At 38.7% G+C, this 16,710-nt stretch overlaps 1 protein-coding gene across 2 annotated transcripts in view; it reads left to right on the forward strand.

Moving 5' to 3' along the window:
- LOC114660396 (uncharacterized) overlaps positions 1-15,728 on the forward strand; it is an 81,524-nt gene extending 65,796 nt beyond the window's left edge. For both annotated transcript variants that reach the window (XM_028813074.2, XM_051934212.1), the window contains exons 17-18: positions 13,302-13,395; positions 14,800-15,728. In XM_028813074.2, coding sequence (XP_028668907.2) covers positions 13,302-13,395; positions 14,800-14,865 — 160 coding nt within the window. In that variant the 3' untranslated portion in view covers positions 14,866-15,728. The remainder of the gene's footprint in view (positions 1-13,301; positions 13,396-14,799) is intronic.
- The last annotated feature ends 982 nt before the right edge of the window (positions 15,729-16,710 follow it).

The following is a 16,710-nucleotide window of genomic DNA, read 5'->3' on the forward strand; positions in this document are numbered from 1 at the left end:
AAGCATCTTGGATATGTACCAGTCTGAATTGTATTTTCATTCACTTTACCTTTTAATCTCTAATTGTGCATATTCTCAGACCATACCCTACAGTACTGATATCACGTGAAGTGCCATGGTAGCCAATAAACAAGCTGTTACTGGATAGAACTCCTACCCAGTGATTGAGGGGTAAGGGTGGCCTTCAGTTGGAAAGCTGGTTGTCATTTCTCTATGTGACATAAGAGAGTTTTCTGGAAGTGGTTTATTTAACAATATTTTTACACGTTTTGGATGTTGTGAGTATGCAACTACATAGCTGTCATGTGGATTATGTGACACAAGTGATTTGTGAGTTTAAATTCTTATTTTTTGCCTGTTGCTACAAACAACACGGCGTAAGCAACAGATGAAAAAGACGACTATTTTAGAGTGGAGTACTCCTTTAAAATATGTATTTGTTGAAATATATTTGGATTTATGGTGAAAATTCTAGGTACATAGCATAATATATATTCGTTAGGCCGTGGTAACAAAGTGGAAAATGTCCTTTCTATACGGTGCAAAGTTTAATATTATATCAACTACCAAGGTGGTTATTTGGAAATTAAAGGAAAGTGCATTTAGGACTAAAGCCAAAAAGCACATCTAAAAGGAATGCAGGAATCTGGAACATACTAATCAGACATGTTGAAGCAGAAGCCTTCACAACCTTCAAGACGTATCTGGATAATATATTGGGACTGCTTAGCTTTTAGCTGAACAAACAAGCCTGATGTACTGAAGGGTCTCCTGTAGTTTGTCAAATTTCTTGTGTTCTTATGACCAAGAAACACCACACTGGATACTCCGTTTAAAACCCTATGTAAATTAGCTTTTTTTACCAAACAAATCAATCTCTAGCTCCAAGTAGTAAATGAACTTTGAGGTTTTGAGTGACAAGAAATTCTTCTGAAACAAATAATATTCTCTTCTAAATAAAGGTTAGTCACTAAGTTCTTTATTTTGGTATACTTGTATTCTCTCCTATTAGAGGAGGTCATACTTACACACATCTGCTTTCTTCAAAACACATGGTGGCATCCTTGTAGACTTTCTTTCAGTCTACAGTACATTAGTCATTTTACTGCACACATACCATTATATGGAATTTTATTACAAATTTCATAGTGCTCTCTTTAATTTAAATCATCATCATTTGGGGCATTTCAGCCACTGAAAACATACTTCCAAAAAGATTCTGTGAAGGTCCTTCTGGCAGGATTGTTGTCAAACACATGCAAATAGTCTGCCAGATGCTGCACTGTCCATAACTAAATTCCTTATCTACAACACAGTCTGTTTAGTAGATAGAAAAACTGGTCTAACCTGATTTACTTCAGGGTTTGATAGCAGGAAGGGACCAGTGACAATGCAGAACAATGGCAGAAAAGTTATTTGATACATTTGGATTTTGATTGGTTAATAAAAAGAGCATCAAAGATATTGTAAGCGTCTTCATGGTGGCTGTCTGGGCTACCCAACCCTAATAGCCAACCAGGCAGTCTTAGTGAAGGAAGACCCTTCTCCCTCAAGCTAGTAGATCACCTCTCATACTCTTTCTATCTTTCTAAAAATTTGACAGGAGCCTTCCCACAAGCTGTCAAGTGTGGAGGGCTGCCATTTCTGGGCCTGTAAACCCAAATGATGTATATACAGTAAACTTTCTGCACAGAAAATTGCGTGCTACTCTGGCAGCATCCTTCATTCCTTAGATTTTCAGAGCCTTGAGGTCCTGTCAGGATATCAAGAGGTAATGTAAACTCGAAGGACACAGATGTCTTTAATTTGCAGTCCAGCAAAAATAAAACCAAATAGGATTGGCCAAAATAGTTATTAGAGGCTTGTATGATTCCGTGGCACACCATTTAAAATAAGTGGCAAATGACCAACCCAGTTGAAATAATCATCACTGGTAGCAAGGCATAGCTGAGTAGTGAGGATATGGGTACATTTCTCAACCAGCCTGTCAGTCTGGAGTTGTAAAAGGGTATCTATCCCAACTTACTCCGTAGGTGCAGCTACCCACTGTTTATGAAGTGGAGTTATGTACTGGGCTTGACGATGCTTTTTAGCTGTACAAAAATCTGAACAATGAATAAGTTGGAATTGGGGATGCTAGGACATGCACAGGTTATCTGTTAATGTTTAAAATGTCTTGTGTTCTGCTGTGCATCACTGAAAGGTTCTGCAAAAGTGTAATAGCTGATGAATAGCAACTGTTGTAATAGCAAAGTCAGGAAAAAATTCTAGTAATAAAAGGTTGCGGCCAAAAGTTACTTCACCTGCTGCTGAAATGTGCCAAGGAGATCTGAGTTTAGATGTTTCTGTCTGTTTACTTTGAGACCCATTAATGAGACATCCTGGTGTGAAATGAGGTGCTTTTGCTGCACTACCCTGTAGTACCAGATGCTAGAACTGGTAATGTTACTGCCACTTTCTCTTTTATGTAACTGGGGGTGCTAAGAGTCTGTATGTGTTTCACAAAATTGCATGGCTGAATGATTTAAAAGCTGTATTATAATGATCAGTGAGTGCTTCCTTTGTCATTATCATTTTTTTTTCCAAAGTAATTAGAAATTAATATACATAAAATGCATTTGAGCATTTATTATTTTCATCAGGATGGTATTATTAGTGTTCATCACGATAGTACAAAGTTAATGATACAGAATACAGTGTTAAAGTAGAGCACACGAAGCCTAGGCTAGCACTAGTTTCATTTCTAGATGAAAACTAGAACGGCAAATAAAATCCTTTGTGTTCAGGAAGTTGACATGTTCAGCAGTGTTATTGAATATCAGTTCAGTGCTGTCGGACTGACCAGCCAACTGTGGGATAACATGGGACTGTTATGGTAATGTGTTTCAACACTACAGCCAGTCAAAATATAGACAGTAGGAGATGCTGCAATCACTCAAGCAGCTTTACTTAAAACGGTTTGAAATTTGTTAACTAAATGAACATTGCCAACACTCAAGGGGTTAGTAAAATAGGAAATTTAAAGTCATTTTAAAGACCCATATAAAATCTGACATATGACAGTCATTTTCCATTGTCTTTGTAAAGAAAAGAAACCAGCTGTTGGTGCTGGCTACGAAAGATGTGTGGGGTCTCATTATGAATACTATATGTATTTTTTTTTTTATGTAACTTGATTTTACTTTTGTCTGCCATGTTTTTCTCCAAGTATTAAAGCGCATTGAATGATTAGATTACTCATATACCTAGCTGTGCTGTAAACTTAATTTGACGTTATAGGCTGCAATTACTCGCAGCTGTGAGAGAAACTGAACTGTCTTTTTATTCTTGATTCATTATGACCTTGGTCATTAGATAAGCTTAGCTTATGCTATCCTTCATGTGCAGATGTAGTCTTTTTTTCGGTACAGTGTAAAGCTAATTGCAGCTGCTTTGTTACCCAGAGATCTTTTAAAGTCTTCTAAACCCAGATCTATCTGTACATACAAATAAAAAATTAACTTGCTGTTCTCCACCTAGATTAGTTCTTTTCCTCCACAGAAGTTGTAGTGAATGTTTCAAAATTTTAACATGTAATAGTAATGTCAGGCACCACAAGTTACAGATGCTTTGGAGTTGTGGGAGAGGTATTTAAAAAATCAGTCCCATACAGCCCTCTAATCCCTGCAACTCTAGATCTAGGGGGAGCACAGGGGTTCAGTAGAAATATCTATCCCATTATAATTTGTCAGTTTTAACAAAGCAGCCTTTCTGTTTTGCTAGTGATAGTTCAAGCTCCGCAATTCAAAAAAAGGCTGATCCAGGATGTGATATTATAAAACAGGTCCTGAAAAATATTGCAATATTTTTTAGTGCCTCTGGATTACCACAGTGCTGAAATTAGTGAAGCAATCAACCATTCTTATACATTACAACTGTTGTCTCCCACAAACTAATGACAGTAATGCAAAACAAAGAACAGAGAAAATGGCAATGAATGCAGTGTCATGCAGTAGATTAAATATAACATATACAGTTGTCGACACTAGGGGTGCAATTGAGCCCCAATCCCTTAACACAAGTACACGGGCAAGAGTCCCGGATTCAGTCCAGCTCTTGTATTAAACAGAAAATACCCTCGTCACAGTATAAAGGGGAGCAATGGGAGCACAGGAGGCAGTCTCCGAATTTCCTCCACTTGTCCTGGCCTACCAACCGGGAAAAGGAATACTAACCATTCCAGCCAGGATGCCCCCCAGTGTCCATCCATTGTACCGGTCTCGCAGCCAGGTAAGAATCTCCCATCTATCTCTGCCATGACACCATTCTGGCTGCATGTTCCATATAGTTGGTGAAGACCATCTCCTGTGTCAGTCTGTCGTCCCATTAACGGAACAGGGTCCACCTCCATTGGGATGCCTGTTCATCTATTACACATTATATATATATACACACACACACACACGAAGTATACACAAGAAACAACTGCTATGTTAATATGCTGTATATACATACTGTAAATGGAGTTAGTGAAGATTTGCACACTGACGAGAAGAAAATCAGAGACAATGTTTTGACTGTATAGCGTCAAGAAGCAATCATGTACAGTACATGTCAGTATGAGGATGCTGAATGGTTTTAGTTGCGTTTGTATATTGTGTGAGAAGCACCTACTGTGATATCAAAGTCTGTCTGCTCAAACCAATGCAGCCCACAATGGCACCCTTATTTTTTAAAGAAATTTGTTGCAACATTTCAGTTTTTGTTGTGATATTTCGAAGAGATACTGCTGTATAAAGTACTCAAATTGAAACTCATCTATGGAAAAGCATTGGCAAATCCATTTTAACATCGCTGGAATTGGAACTTGCTCTGTATAAAAACTATAAAACCACCTCAAGCCTTATTAGGTTACTTTTTTTAACTACATGGCATTATGAAGTGCTGTTAAAAAGCACAAATTTAATGTAGTCTATTATCATTTATAATTTCATGTTGTTATTATTGTTATTTTTGAATGTGACTCATTGTTGCAAAAATATTTAATGAACAAAACGTGACAGCTGAAGTTCTAAAAAGTATAAGATTCTAAGAACTTTCATATCAGTTAACTTAGTTGGTGAACAAATATGCATACATTTTCTAACTTTTTATGACCTGTGTGTAAAGTCTGTCTCATAGTTTTCTGGAGTATGGATGTTTTTGAAAGAATATTGTAAAAAAAGTGATTGTGCAGGATGGCTAAAATTTTTAATAACACTGAAGGGTCATAAATGTCCTGAAAAAAAGAGAGCTGTGTGCCTGTCATATTCTGGACCAACCATGTTACCCTCTGTAGTGCATTGTGGTCCTGAGCTGATCAGATATAATATTGCAATTTATACAGCCAATGAGAACAAACCTCATTGTGCACCAGACAGTGTTGGTAAGCATCTGCCTCTGAACGTAAAGACAGATCTGCCTTTTTGCTTCTTAAAGTTTATGGCTAACTTCTTGGTTTTGATGAGATTAAGGAAGGTATTGATGTCCTGGCACCATTGTGTCAAAAGACACATTTCTTACATGTAAGATGGCTGGTTATTGTTGGTTATCAAGCAGTTGATGGTGGTGTCATCAGCTAATTTAATAATATGCATGATGCTTTGTCTAACCCATTAGTCGCAGGTGGACAAGCAGATCTGTTCGGGATCTCCATGGAAAAAGTGACAGACTCTATTGATGAATGCTGAGACCTGTCAGTTAGGAACTCCAAAATCATTGTAGAGGGTGACATAAAATCCTAGGTCAATGAACTTGATGATCTGTTTTAATGGTACTAAACTGGACTTTGGCATGGTAGTTTGTATTATCCAGGTGTTCAAGGATGACATGACATCCAAGAGATATGGCATCTTCTATATCATGATTGTGACGGTATGCAAGCTCAAAGTTGTCAAAAACTATGTGGGATAATATTTTAATGTGTCCCAGCTCCAGTCTCACAAGGACTGTGAACAATGGTGAGTCCAAACAGTCTATAATATTTTAATCGGTTTACTTGTGTTTTTTGGCACAAGAATTATTGTATTTTTGAAGAAATAAGAGGAACACTTATTCTCTCAGTGAGTTGTTAAATATGTCTGTGAAAATGCCAAACTCTTGTAACAATATCTGCTGTTAAAAGACAGGTTTTGAAGGGACAAGTAACAATGAGCAAGAAGATATGTTGTAATTCATAATTAGAAATGTGCATAAGACTAGGACCAAATTTTAAATTGGAAGAAATATTTCAAAAATGATTCTGTTATTGTTTAAATCTTACGGTTGTTCATTTGGCCTGGTTTCCATTACTATGCATGTTAAATTGTGAACTAGAACACAATATTCCTTGAAATAATTTGAATGTATGCCTGATAATTAGTGTAGCACAGTGTTCTTGCTGCTGCCTCATGCCAAGGAGACAAGGATTCAAGTCCCAGGTGCTCCCTGCCTTGTTTATTTGTTTTTCCCATGCTCTTGTTAAATTGACCCCTGTGTGTGTATGTGTGTGTGTGTGTGTGTGTGTGTGTGTGTGTGTGTGTGTGTGTGTGTGTGTGTTTTCACCCTACAATGGGCTTGGGGCCCTGTCCAGGGACAGTTCCTGCCTTGTACTTTGTGATTGCTGGTTTATGCTCCAGCCTTCTTGTGTTACTGCTATGGATAAGTGAGTTTAGAAGATACATAGACTTTTATTAGAGCAATCTAGATGAGAACAGGCCATTCAGCTCAACAAAGCTTGCCAGTCCTATCCACTTATTTCTCTCTATTATAAAAAAAATCCTTGAAAGCAAAAGCAAGGCTACGATACGTGATGTTCTGGGAAGTTTTTGGAAGACATTTAAAAGACCCGCGAGACAAAAGAGACTTGCCACGGTCTCTCGCGGAGACCGTAAACATGAGACTTGGTTCCAAGAGATTGTGGAACATGAGATTCTTGCAAGACACGCCCTACTTACAAAAGATATCATATAAGAGCTCACCCATCAAAAAACACTCAGTCGTGTAGTACACACAGATCATGTGCTCTGAGCACATATAAAGCGTATAAGGACAAAACGGAGAATAGAGACCCAAAGACGTTGGAGAGAAAAAAAGGCAGATAAAAGATTATGAAAGCAGTGGAATTCGAAAGGCTCAAACAAACGATGGCGCGATACACATGCAGAGAAAGGTACAGAATATGAAAGTAGTAAAATTCGAAAGTATTGTAGCGTCCCAGCCAGGTTGAGGGCTTTTTGGTTTTAAGTGACTCTTAGGTCCGATTGAGGGAGGGCGGAGTATAGCATGGAAGACTGATAGCGGGGTATTGATTGATGCGGTAAGGGGGGGTGTTGGAGAGGGTGCTAGAAAGTTGTGTTTGGGGTTAGGAAGTTGGTGATTGTCCAAGTAAAACTTTTGTGACCCTTTATCATGTCAGTTGTGGGCGGCACGGTGGCGCAGTGGGTAGCGCTGCTGCCTCGCAGTTAGGAGACCTGGGGACCTGGGTTCGCTTCCCGGGTCCTCCCTGCGTGGAGTTTGCATGTTCTCCCCGTGTCTGCGTGGGTTTCCTCCGTGCGCTCCGGTGTCCTCCCACAGTCCAAAGACATGCAGGTTAGGTGGATTGGCGATTCTAAATTGGCCCTAGTGTGTGCTTGGTGTGTGGGTGTGTTTGTGCATGTCCTGCGGTGGGTTGGCACCCTGCCCAGGATTGGTTCCTGCCTTGTGCCCTGTGTTGGCTGGGATTGGCTCCAGCAGACCCCCGTGACCCTGTGTTCAGATTCAGCGGGTTGGAAAATGGATGGATGGATCATGTCAGTTGCTACAGTATCAAAGAAAAGATAGAAAAGATCGCATTACCGTAAACAGATGTGATTAATCATCAGAACCAGGTGTAATTGGAAAAAATAGCAGGAAAAATCGAGGTCAGAAATAAAAGGCAAAGAGTAAACAACAAAGTGTTTTCGCATTCGCATCATTCAATGCACAAAACGTGGATTTACACAATAATGGACCATACGCTATGAGACTCTGTGGTCCCGGAACAGTTAAAGCAATGACAAGTTAAATTTCAAAGAATACACAATTCGGTCACGGAGAAGCGATGCAAATTTTAACAGGTAAAAAGAAAGGTAATGTATATATTCCACGAATAACATTATACACCAAAGGAGATCGTGACATGCCATTCTTATTAAAATTATTACAGTTTACCGTGAGAGTAGTGTTTGCTATGACATTCAATAAATCACAGGGACAAAATTAGAAAAAGTCGGATTATTTATTAGAGAAACAGAAACAATATTCACTCACGAGCAGTTGTACGTTGCGTTGTCACAATGTGTCTCCAAAAAAATACTGTTTTTAATGAAGCTTTAAAGTAAAAGTACAAATAATGAAATTGAAACAATTCCAAAGAAAAAAAAAATTAAAATTGTATATCCGATTAATCAAACACAGGGGTTGGTGAGCGAAGCGAGTAGGGGGCAAATCCTCCTAGTTTTCCAAAAAAACATCAAGTCGAGTTTTGAAAGGCCCTAAAGTCTTACTCTCTACCACACTCCTTTGTAGCTTATTCCATGTATCTATCGTTCTTTGTGTGAAGAAAAACTTCCTAATGTTTGTGCGAAATTTACCCTTAACAAGTTTCCAACTATGTCCACATGTTCTTGATAAAATATTTTAAAATAACAGTCTCGATCGACTGTACTAATTCCTTTCATAATTTTAAGCAATTTCATCATGTCACCTTCTAATCTTTTTTTGATTAAACTGTAAAGGCTCAGATTAAAGGCTTTAATCTTTCCTTATAATTCAACCCCTGTAGCCCTGGAATCAACCTAGTCGCTCTTCTCTGTATCTTTTCTAGTGCTGTTATGTCCTTTTTGTAGCCTGGAGACCAAAACTGCACACAGTACTCCAGATGTGGCCTCACCAGTGCATTACAGTAATCCCTCCTCCATCGCGGGGGTTGCGTTCCAGAACCCCCCGCGAAAGGTGAAAATCCGCGAAGTAGAAACCATATGTTCATATGGTTATTTTTATATATTTTAAGCCCTTATAAACTCTCCTACACTATTATAAACATTTCCCGCGCAATTATACAGTATAAACCCTTTGTATTCTCTTAGATATTAGGTAAGATTCGTTGAAATTATGTATGTAAACACAGTTTATATACAGTAAAACCTAAATATTATTTTAAAGATATCGAGCGTCTCCGATATCAAATATGTTACAGCCATTACGACAGACAGGCCACCAGCAATAAATACGTACAATGCAAGAAAAATTGTATACAGTAAAATGTGTGTACAGTGACACTAAACTATGTACATGTAATAAGTACTGTACGTAGATAATTAATTATGGTTACTCACCAACAATGACACGACGACTTGTCTGATAACGATGAGTTTAATTTTACTGCACAACAAAGGATAGCGTTACAGCTCTTCTAAAGGAGCCTCTTCAGGCAACTGTGTAGCACCGCCATTGTTGTTCTTCTTCAAGCACTCTTCAATCCAAATCCCTAAAGCAGATTCCATCCAGACTACTGCCTTATCACGTCCACTTGCAACTCGTTTTGTGCCCTGGTTAAAGGACACTGCTGCCGTAGATCTTATATGCTTTTCCTCCTTTTTAAATAAAAAGAATCGTGGACTCATTGATGCTGTAATGGTGTCCTGCAGCGGTGTAGCTGTTTCCTTCCTTCAACATATCCAAAACTTTTACCTTTTCTGCAATCATTTGCATCTTCTGTTGGCGCTTGGACACGGCCCCTGAAGCAGTAGCAGGAGCACGTTAATGCTGAATGAGTGAGATGAGACTTTCTGGTTAATGCAGCACTCCATCGCTGAGCCAATCAGCAGCACACAGGAACTTAACTGCATGCTCTGATTGGGTAGCTTCTCAGCCATCCGCCAATAGCATCTCTTGTATGAAATCAACTGGCCAAACCAACTGAGGAAGCAAGTACCAGAAGTAAAAAGACCCATTGTCCGCAGAAACCCACGAAGCAGCGAAAAACCCACGTTATATATTTAGATATGCTTGCATATAAAATCCGCGATAGAGTGAAGCCGCGAAAGTCGAAGCGCGATATAGCGAGGGATTACTGTGTAAAGGTTGACCATAACCTCTTTGGACTTGTACTCCACACATTGTGCTATATAACCTAACATTCTGTTTGCCTTTTTAATGGCTTCTGAACACTCTCTGGAAGTCGATAGCTTAGAGTCCACTATGACTTCTAAATCCTTCTCATAAGATTTACTCTCGATTTTCCAACCGCCCATTGTTATTCAAACCTAACATTTTTACTTCCTATGTGTAATACTTTACATTTACTGACATTATATTCCATCTGCCGAAGCCTGTATGCTATCTAAGTCCTTCTGTAATAATATAACAAATTCCAAATTATCTGCTAATCCACCGAACTTGGTATCATTTGCAAACTTAACCAGCTTGTTACTTATATTCCTGTCTAAATCATTTATATATATTAAAAATAGCAGCAGCCCCTGCATTGACCCCTGCTGGTCACCACTCTTAACATCAGCCAATTCCAATAAGGTTCCTTGCACCATCATCCTCTGCTTCCTGTGTCTGAGCCAATTCTGTACCCATCTAAAAGCATCACCCTGAACTCCCACTTCTTTTAGTCTGATGCCCAACCTCTCACGTGGCACCTTATCAAATGCTTTCTGAAAGTCAAGATAAGTAATATCATATGCTCTATTTTGATCATATTCTTTTGTTGCCTCCTCATAGAATTCCAGCATATTAGTAAAACACAACCTCCCTCTTCTGAACCTATGCTGACTGAATAACTCCTGTCCTTGCCAGGTGTTGCTCAATCTTATCCTTAATAATTCCTTCCATTAATTTTCCTGTGATGCATGTTAAGCTTACTGGCCTATAGTTGCTTGGATCTGCCCTGTCATCTATTTTATATAATGGGATGATATTTGCCATTTTACAGTCCTTCGGAATCTCTCCAGTGCACAGTGACTTCCTAAAAATATGTGTCAAGGGTTTATATATGTACTGACTAGCCTCCTTTAGAACTCGAGGGTAAATATTATCTGGTCCTAGTGATTTGTTTGATTTCAGCCTGTTTAATCTGAGCAGTACTTCTCCCTCTACAATTTCAAAATCCCTCAGTACCTCCTTAGTAGTCCCTGTTACCTCTGGGAGGTTATCCACTTGTGAACACCTCAGAAAAATGTAAGTTTAGGGCATCCGCTATTTCATTGTCTGTATCTTTTAATTCCCCCTTACTATTTCTGATGCACTTCACCTCCTCCTTGACTGTTCTTTTGCTGCTAAAACACTGAAAGAATCTTTGAGGGTCTTCTTTGCCTTATCTGCTATATTCCTCTCCAACTGTCATTTAGCCCCCCTGATATCCTTCTTAATGGTTGCTCTCATGTTCTCATATGCTCTACGATGCACTTTGCAGTCATTAGCCTTATATGCCTTATAAAGCAGTTTTTTTCCTTGATTATTAACAATATAGTGTGCCTTGTGCAAAATGCAATCAGGCAACCAGATTATCTGAGGCTAATTAGAGCACAGCACAGAGCATTGTGGCAATTGATGAAGGGATGAGCACTAATTAACATTAATTGTTAAAACAGAGGTTGAGTGCTGGCAGAGGAAGAGAAGGAAAACCAGATGAGACAGAGAGAGCATTAAGCAGGAGTCAAACATCAAGATAGAGGAAGATGTGCAATAGATAGGACTAGTCAGTGAGGAAAGAGACCTGCTGATTTACTTTTGATGGATGGGTTGACAGGATGGCTGGAATAGAAGGGGCTAATTTGATGTGGAATGTTTACAGCAGTGCAGTACCAAAGCATGGTGCAAAATTGCTGGGGTCTTTACCAAAACATCCCAAATAGCCTGGAAGATGGAAGCATGGTAACAACACAGGGTGCGCAGCTGTTATTGGGCGGGGTTGTACAGGAAGGAAAACTCTTTCTGATACATTGACTTTTAAATTTTTAACCTCCTGATGGTGAATTGCGTTGCTACAATTTTATTTGTGTAATTTTAAAATGTGAAAATTCACTTTTACTTACTTATTAGCATTGCCCTTTTTGTACCTGACTAAACTTCAGTTTAAACTTAGTAACAGTTTTCTTTCACTTCACTTCCCACTGGTTCATCTTGGTTAGGATCTACTAGATGCCCCAAAACCATAAGATGCCACAGACCTCTGGCACAGGACATCACATAAAGTTTTGTGAAATCTTATATTGTGACCAAAGTACAGACTTTTGAGGTTATCTTTGTTTTTTTTTTAGTACAGTTCTCTTCCACAAGCTATTAAATTTGTTTACACTGCCAAACAATACCCATATGACATGTTGCCTGCCAATTGACTTGAGGTCCAAGAATTGGTGTATTTCTCAAACTAATAAACTATAGTCCTCACACTAGTTCTGCAGCTCTGGTTGTAGCTTTCTTGTTTGACTCAAGTTGATGTTTTTACACACTACTTTTTATAAGGGCTATTTTGTGCCATCAGTATGTTAATTGAACTTTGTTACATAATCTCTTCTACATGCAGTCTACACTGGTTTTCATGTTATCATCTCAAATGTTGACTCCAACACAGTTTAACCCACTTTCAGACTGGTTGTAGATGCATTCATATCATTCAAGGTCACAACCAGATTGGGAATGCTGATATGAATCAGTGTAATGTCTTGCATGTCTACAGGCAGACTCCCTTGAGTCCCTTTTTTATTTTGAAACCTATTATGCCCTTCTGTACTTTTATGCCTAATTTTAATCAAATCAGGTTCAACCAACTGAAAAAACTGCTGTTTAATCAAAACAGTGTTGGCCTTGAAACCAAACATTAGTGTGTAAAGCCACAGTGCTCTCAGCGATTCTAAATTGAGCTGAGGCCTAGATGTCACTGACGTTGACTATGCTAAACTCTGCTTCCTCCAGACAAAGAAATTAAGAAGCATACGGCAGGAAAAAAATTGAAAATAAGCAATACAGCCCTATACTTTACAAGAATATGGTTAGAAAATGAAAGTTAAGGTGAGCTGGACATGTCAAGCAAAGGTTCAAGTATATAATACCAAAGCATATGCTTTTTTTGCAACCATTGTAGACGGCAAGATGGCCAGAGGAAGACCCAAGGTGAACAATTTGAGAAGTGACTGTTCCACAGTCAAATGCCACTGGAGATCAGTGGAAACAGAAGATCAATAACCGACCCATGAACCGAAATGAAAAAATAGAACACATTATAATTATATGTGAATGAATTTTGTTTGGTTAATTATTGTCTTATATCACAGAGTATATGATGCTGGGACACTTTTGGAAGTACAAAGAAATGTGGGACACAAAGATTCTATCCGCTCAGTCATACACATCACAGAAAGAAACCAGGTAATAAAATATTTTGCTCTGCATACCTTTAATCATTTTTGAGTTAAAAAGTCATAGATGTAAAGATGGATTTAAATGAAAAGAGTACAGTGGAACAACTTTGTACTTACAAAAGAGAGGCACAGTGGCTAATAGTTCCCACTGCTGCTCACAATTTCAGAAGATGGTGTTTGGATTCCAGCCTGTTAACTGTTAATATGGAGTTTGTATGCTCTCCTTATAATCCTGTTGGATATTTGACTGGGTAATATACTTTTTCCTCCCACATCCCAAAGACCCGTTTGTTATGTTGATTGGTTAAAATTAATTGTCCTGGAATAAATGTATCCTGTAATGAAAAGAGCCCATAACCAGGGTTGGTTTGCTTGCACTAGATGCCGCCATCATTGTCCCACACATCACAAATTGAATTGGATGACAAAATGCATATAATATTACTTAATAAAGGGAGTGCAATAGTGAGTTTAGTTACCATTTTATGATGCTTGATTACTATTGACTAGATACCAGTGTATGTTTTGTGAAGGATTTCATTTTACTCCCAGTATCCAATGCAGTATATGTTAGTCTGTTTGATTTACTACCCCAAATTGTCCTGTTGTAAGTGAATATGGGTGTGTGTTTGTGCTCGGTTTGTGACACTTTATCAATGGTTAGCATTTATCATTTCCATGCTGCTGCCCAGATAGATTACAGCTTCCTGTGAGCCCATATTTGATGGGATGAACTAAAGAAACTCTGAGAATTGTTCTACTTATCACAAATTATAGAGCTCATTACTGGTATAAGACAATTTGAAAAATGTGCAGAACATTTAATTTGCAGTAATCAGATTAATGTGAAGAGAGCACATCACGAATGAGGAAGTTCTTAGACAAGCACGGGTGAGATCACTCAGGGACATCATGTGGAGCAAAGATTTAGTTTTGCAGGTCATATCATGCAACTCCCACCATCATGGCCAGCCAGCATCACACTGTCATGGATCTCACCATGAGGGAAGGATAAGAAGAATGACCTGGGATGATCTTCTAAAAAAGGACTTAAAAGACCTTATGGTGACCATTGAGACAGCAAGAAAGACTGTTCAGGATAGACATAGATGGAGATGACTTGCTGGCCAATCTGGATGGAGCAGGAGGCACTAACTATTCAAATTGTAGTTGTACTGTTTGTCCATTTATATCCATAGTTGTAAGTTTATTATCATCCTGTTCAGTTTTTGGTAAGGGACAGCTAGAACCATGACCATTGTTATAAGAAAATGCAGGGAATGCTGATGGTACTGCCTTATTTTACTTTGTTTTTTTATCTCAACATTATTAGTGTTTCTTTAAAATATTCTGTGTTACTCCAGTATTAGAATTGAAGAAAAAAATATAAGCATGTATTTCCTGTTTACAGTATATTACAGCTTCATCAGACAAGACAATACGAATTTGGAAATCTCATCACAAGCTGCCCACGTGAATTCAGTAGAAATGAGAAGGGAACATTTTCAGTAATCATTTTCTTCTTTTGTATAAAAAAATGAGCCCATCAGATTACACATTGTTTTTTATTGTCATTTGATTAAATAAATATTAAAGAGCCATTTTATGTTGCTTTTAATTTGCATTTTATCAAACTATTCCATGCTATGTTTAGTGCATATTAATTATAACATGTCACTTAAAAGAATATGTGTAATGTAAGCTGGCAATATTATAGGTTATGTCCAAGCAGACCAGGTAGGCAACACTTTACATGTGGTAGTTTGCATAATGGATGAGGAGATTATACTGATAATGATGTTTTAAAAATATTTCATGTTTAACTAAGCATAAAACAGGGGGAAACGGTGTGCACAGCAGTTTGTGCTGCTACCTCACACCTCTGCAGCACTGGGTCTGAGTCCTAGCCTGTTTATTATCTGTGTAGAGTTAGCATGTTTTCCCTGTATCTGTTCCATTTTTTTCCCATCATACTCCACAGTTCCTCTCACATCCCAAAGACTAGCATGTTAGGACTTTAAATTAATCCTGTTTTAGTGTGGATGAATGATTAACCCATGTGATGAACTTGTTAAGGGTAAATTTCACACAAACATTGAAACATTTGTCTTCACATGTGCAACCGTAGACACAGAATGCACAGTGTGGAGGAGTACTGGACTTCAGCGACCTTTCAAACCCAACTTGATGTTATTTTGGAGAAATTAGGTGGATAGGAATGGCAAATAACCTCAAAAATAAACCTCCAAGATGGCTGTTAACACTCTTTTTGTAAATTGTTCCTCTTAACATATTGTACTTTGCACAGAACCAGAATAAATGGATTTTTTTCCAAAGGAATTTTGTAACAAAGTCCTGATGGTGTCAACTGAAAAGAGTAATGCTAATTTAGGGGTCACCGCAGTGGATCATCCGGCTCCTACTATCCCTGTCGATTACATCATTTTCTGCTACACTGACTGCCTTCATGCCCTCAACACCACATCCATAAACATTAGTCTTCCTCTTTTCCTTTTGCCTGGCTATTCCATCCTCAACATTCTTTTTCTAATGTACCCCTCCCCTCTCCTCTGCACATGCCTAAGCCATCTCATACTAGCCTCTCTCACTTGGTCACCAAACTGTCATACCTGTGTTGTCCCTCTAATAATACTCATTCCTAGTCCTGTCTACCCTCATTACTCCAAGCGAAAATCGTAGCATCTTCAACTCTGCCACATCTAGCTCTGCCTCCTGTCTTTTCGTCAGTGCCACGTAGGCTTGGGCGGTAACACAGTAATATGGTATCCCGCGGGATCTAAAAATAGCAACGGTATCAGTTTCAATACCGTTATACCATCATAAAAACAATGCACTTATATGGGAGACAAGGATTAAATATTAAATATAATTTATTTAATGCCTAAAAATGTGTATGCATGGTTGTCATCACGTGACAGCGTGGAGGAGAAAGAGAGAGGTGGGGAAAGATGGCGAGTCGCGCACCAAGTGACCTGGTCTCGAAAAAGAACACAACTTCTGCAGTTTGGCAGTATTTCGGGTTTCGACCGAACGAGAAGGGAGAGGCGGTAAATACGGACGAGGCAATTTGCAAATTGTGCAACAAAAAGGTGACCGCGAGAGATGGAAATACCTCAAACCTAAGGTCACATATACGAAACCACCATCCACTCACTGCTGCGAGGATGGACCCGAGTTCACTCAGTGCAACAGTTTCAACGCCTCCCGATGCAGGACCAACAACATCTAGGTCCACCGCCAGTACGCAGCCGACGATAATGGGGGCCTTCGGGAAAGCAACAAAGTACAAAAGGGACAGTGT

Source organism: Erpetoichthys calabaricus, chromosome 11 (genome assembly GCF_900747795.2).
Source record: "Erpetoichthys calabaricus chromosome 11, fErpCal1.3, whole genome shotgun sequence".
NCBI classification, from domain to species: Eukaryota; Metazoa; Chordata; class Cladistia; order Polypteriformes; family Polypteridae; genus Erpetoichthys; species Erpetoichthys calabaricus.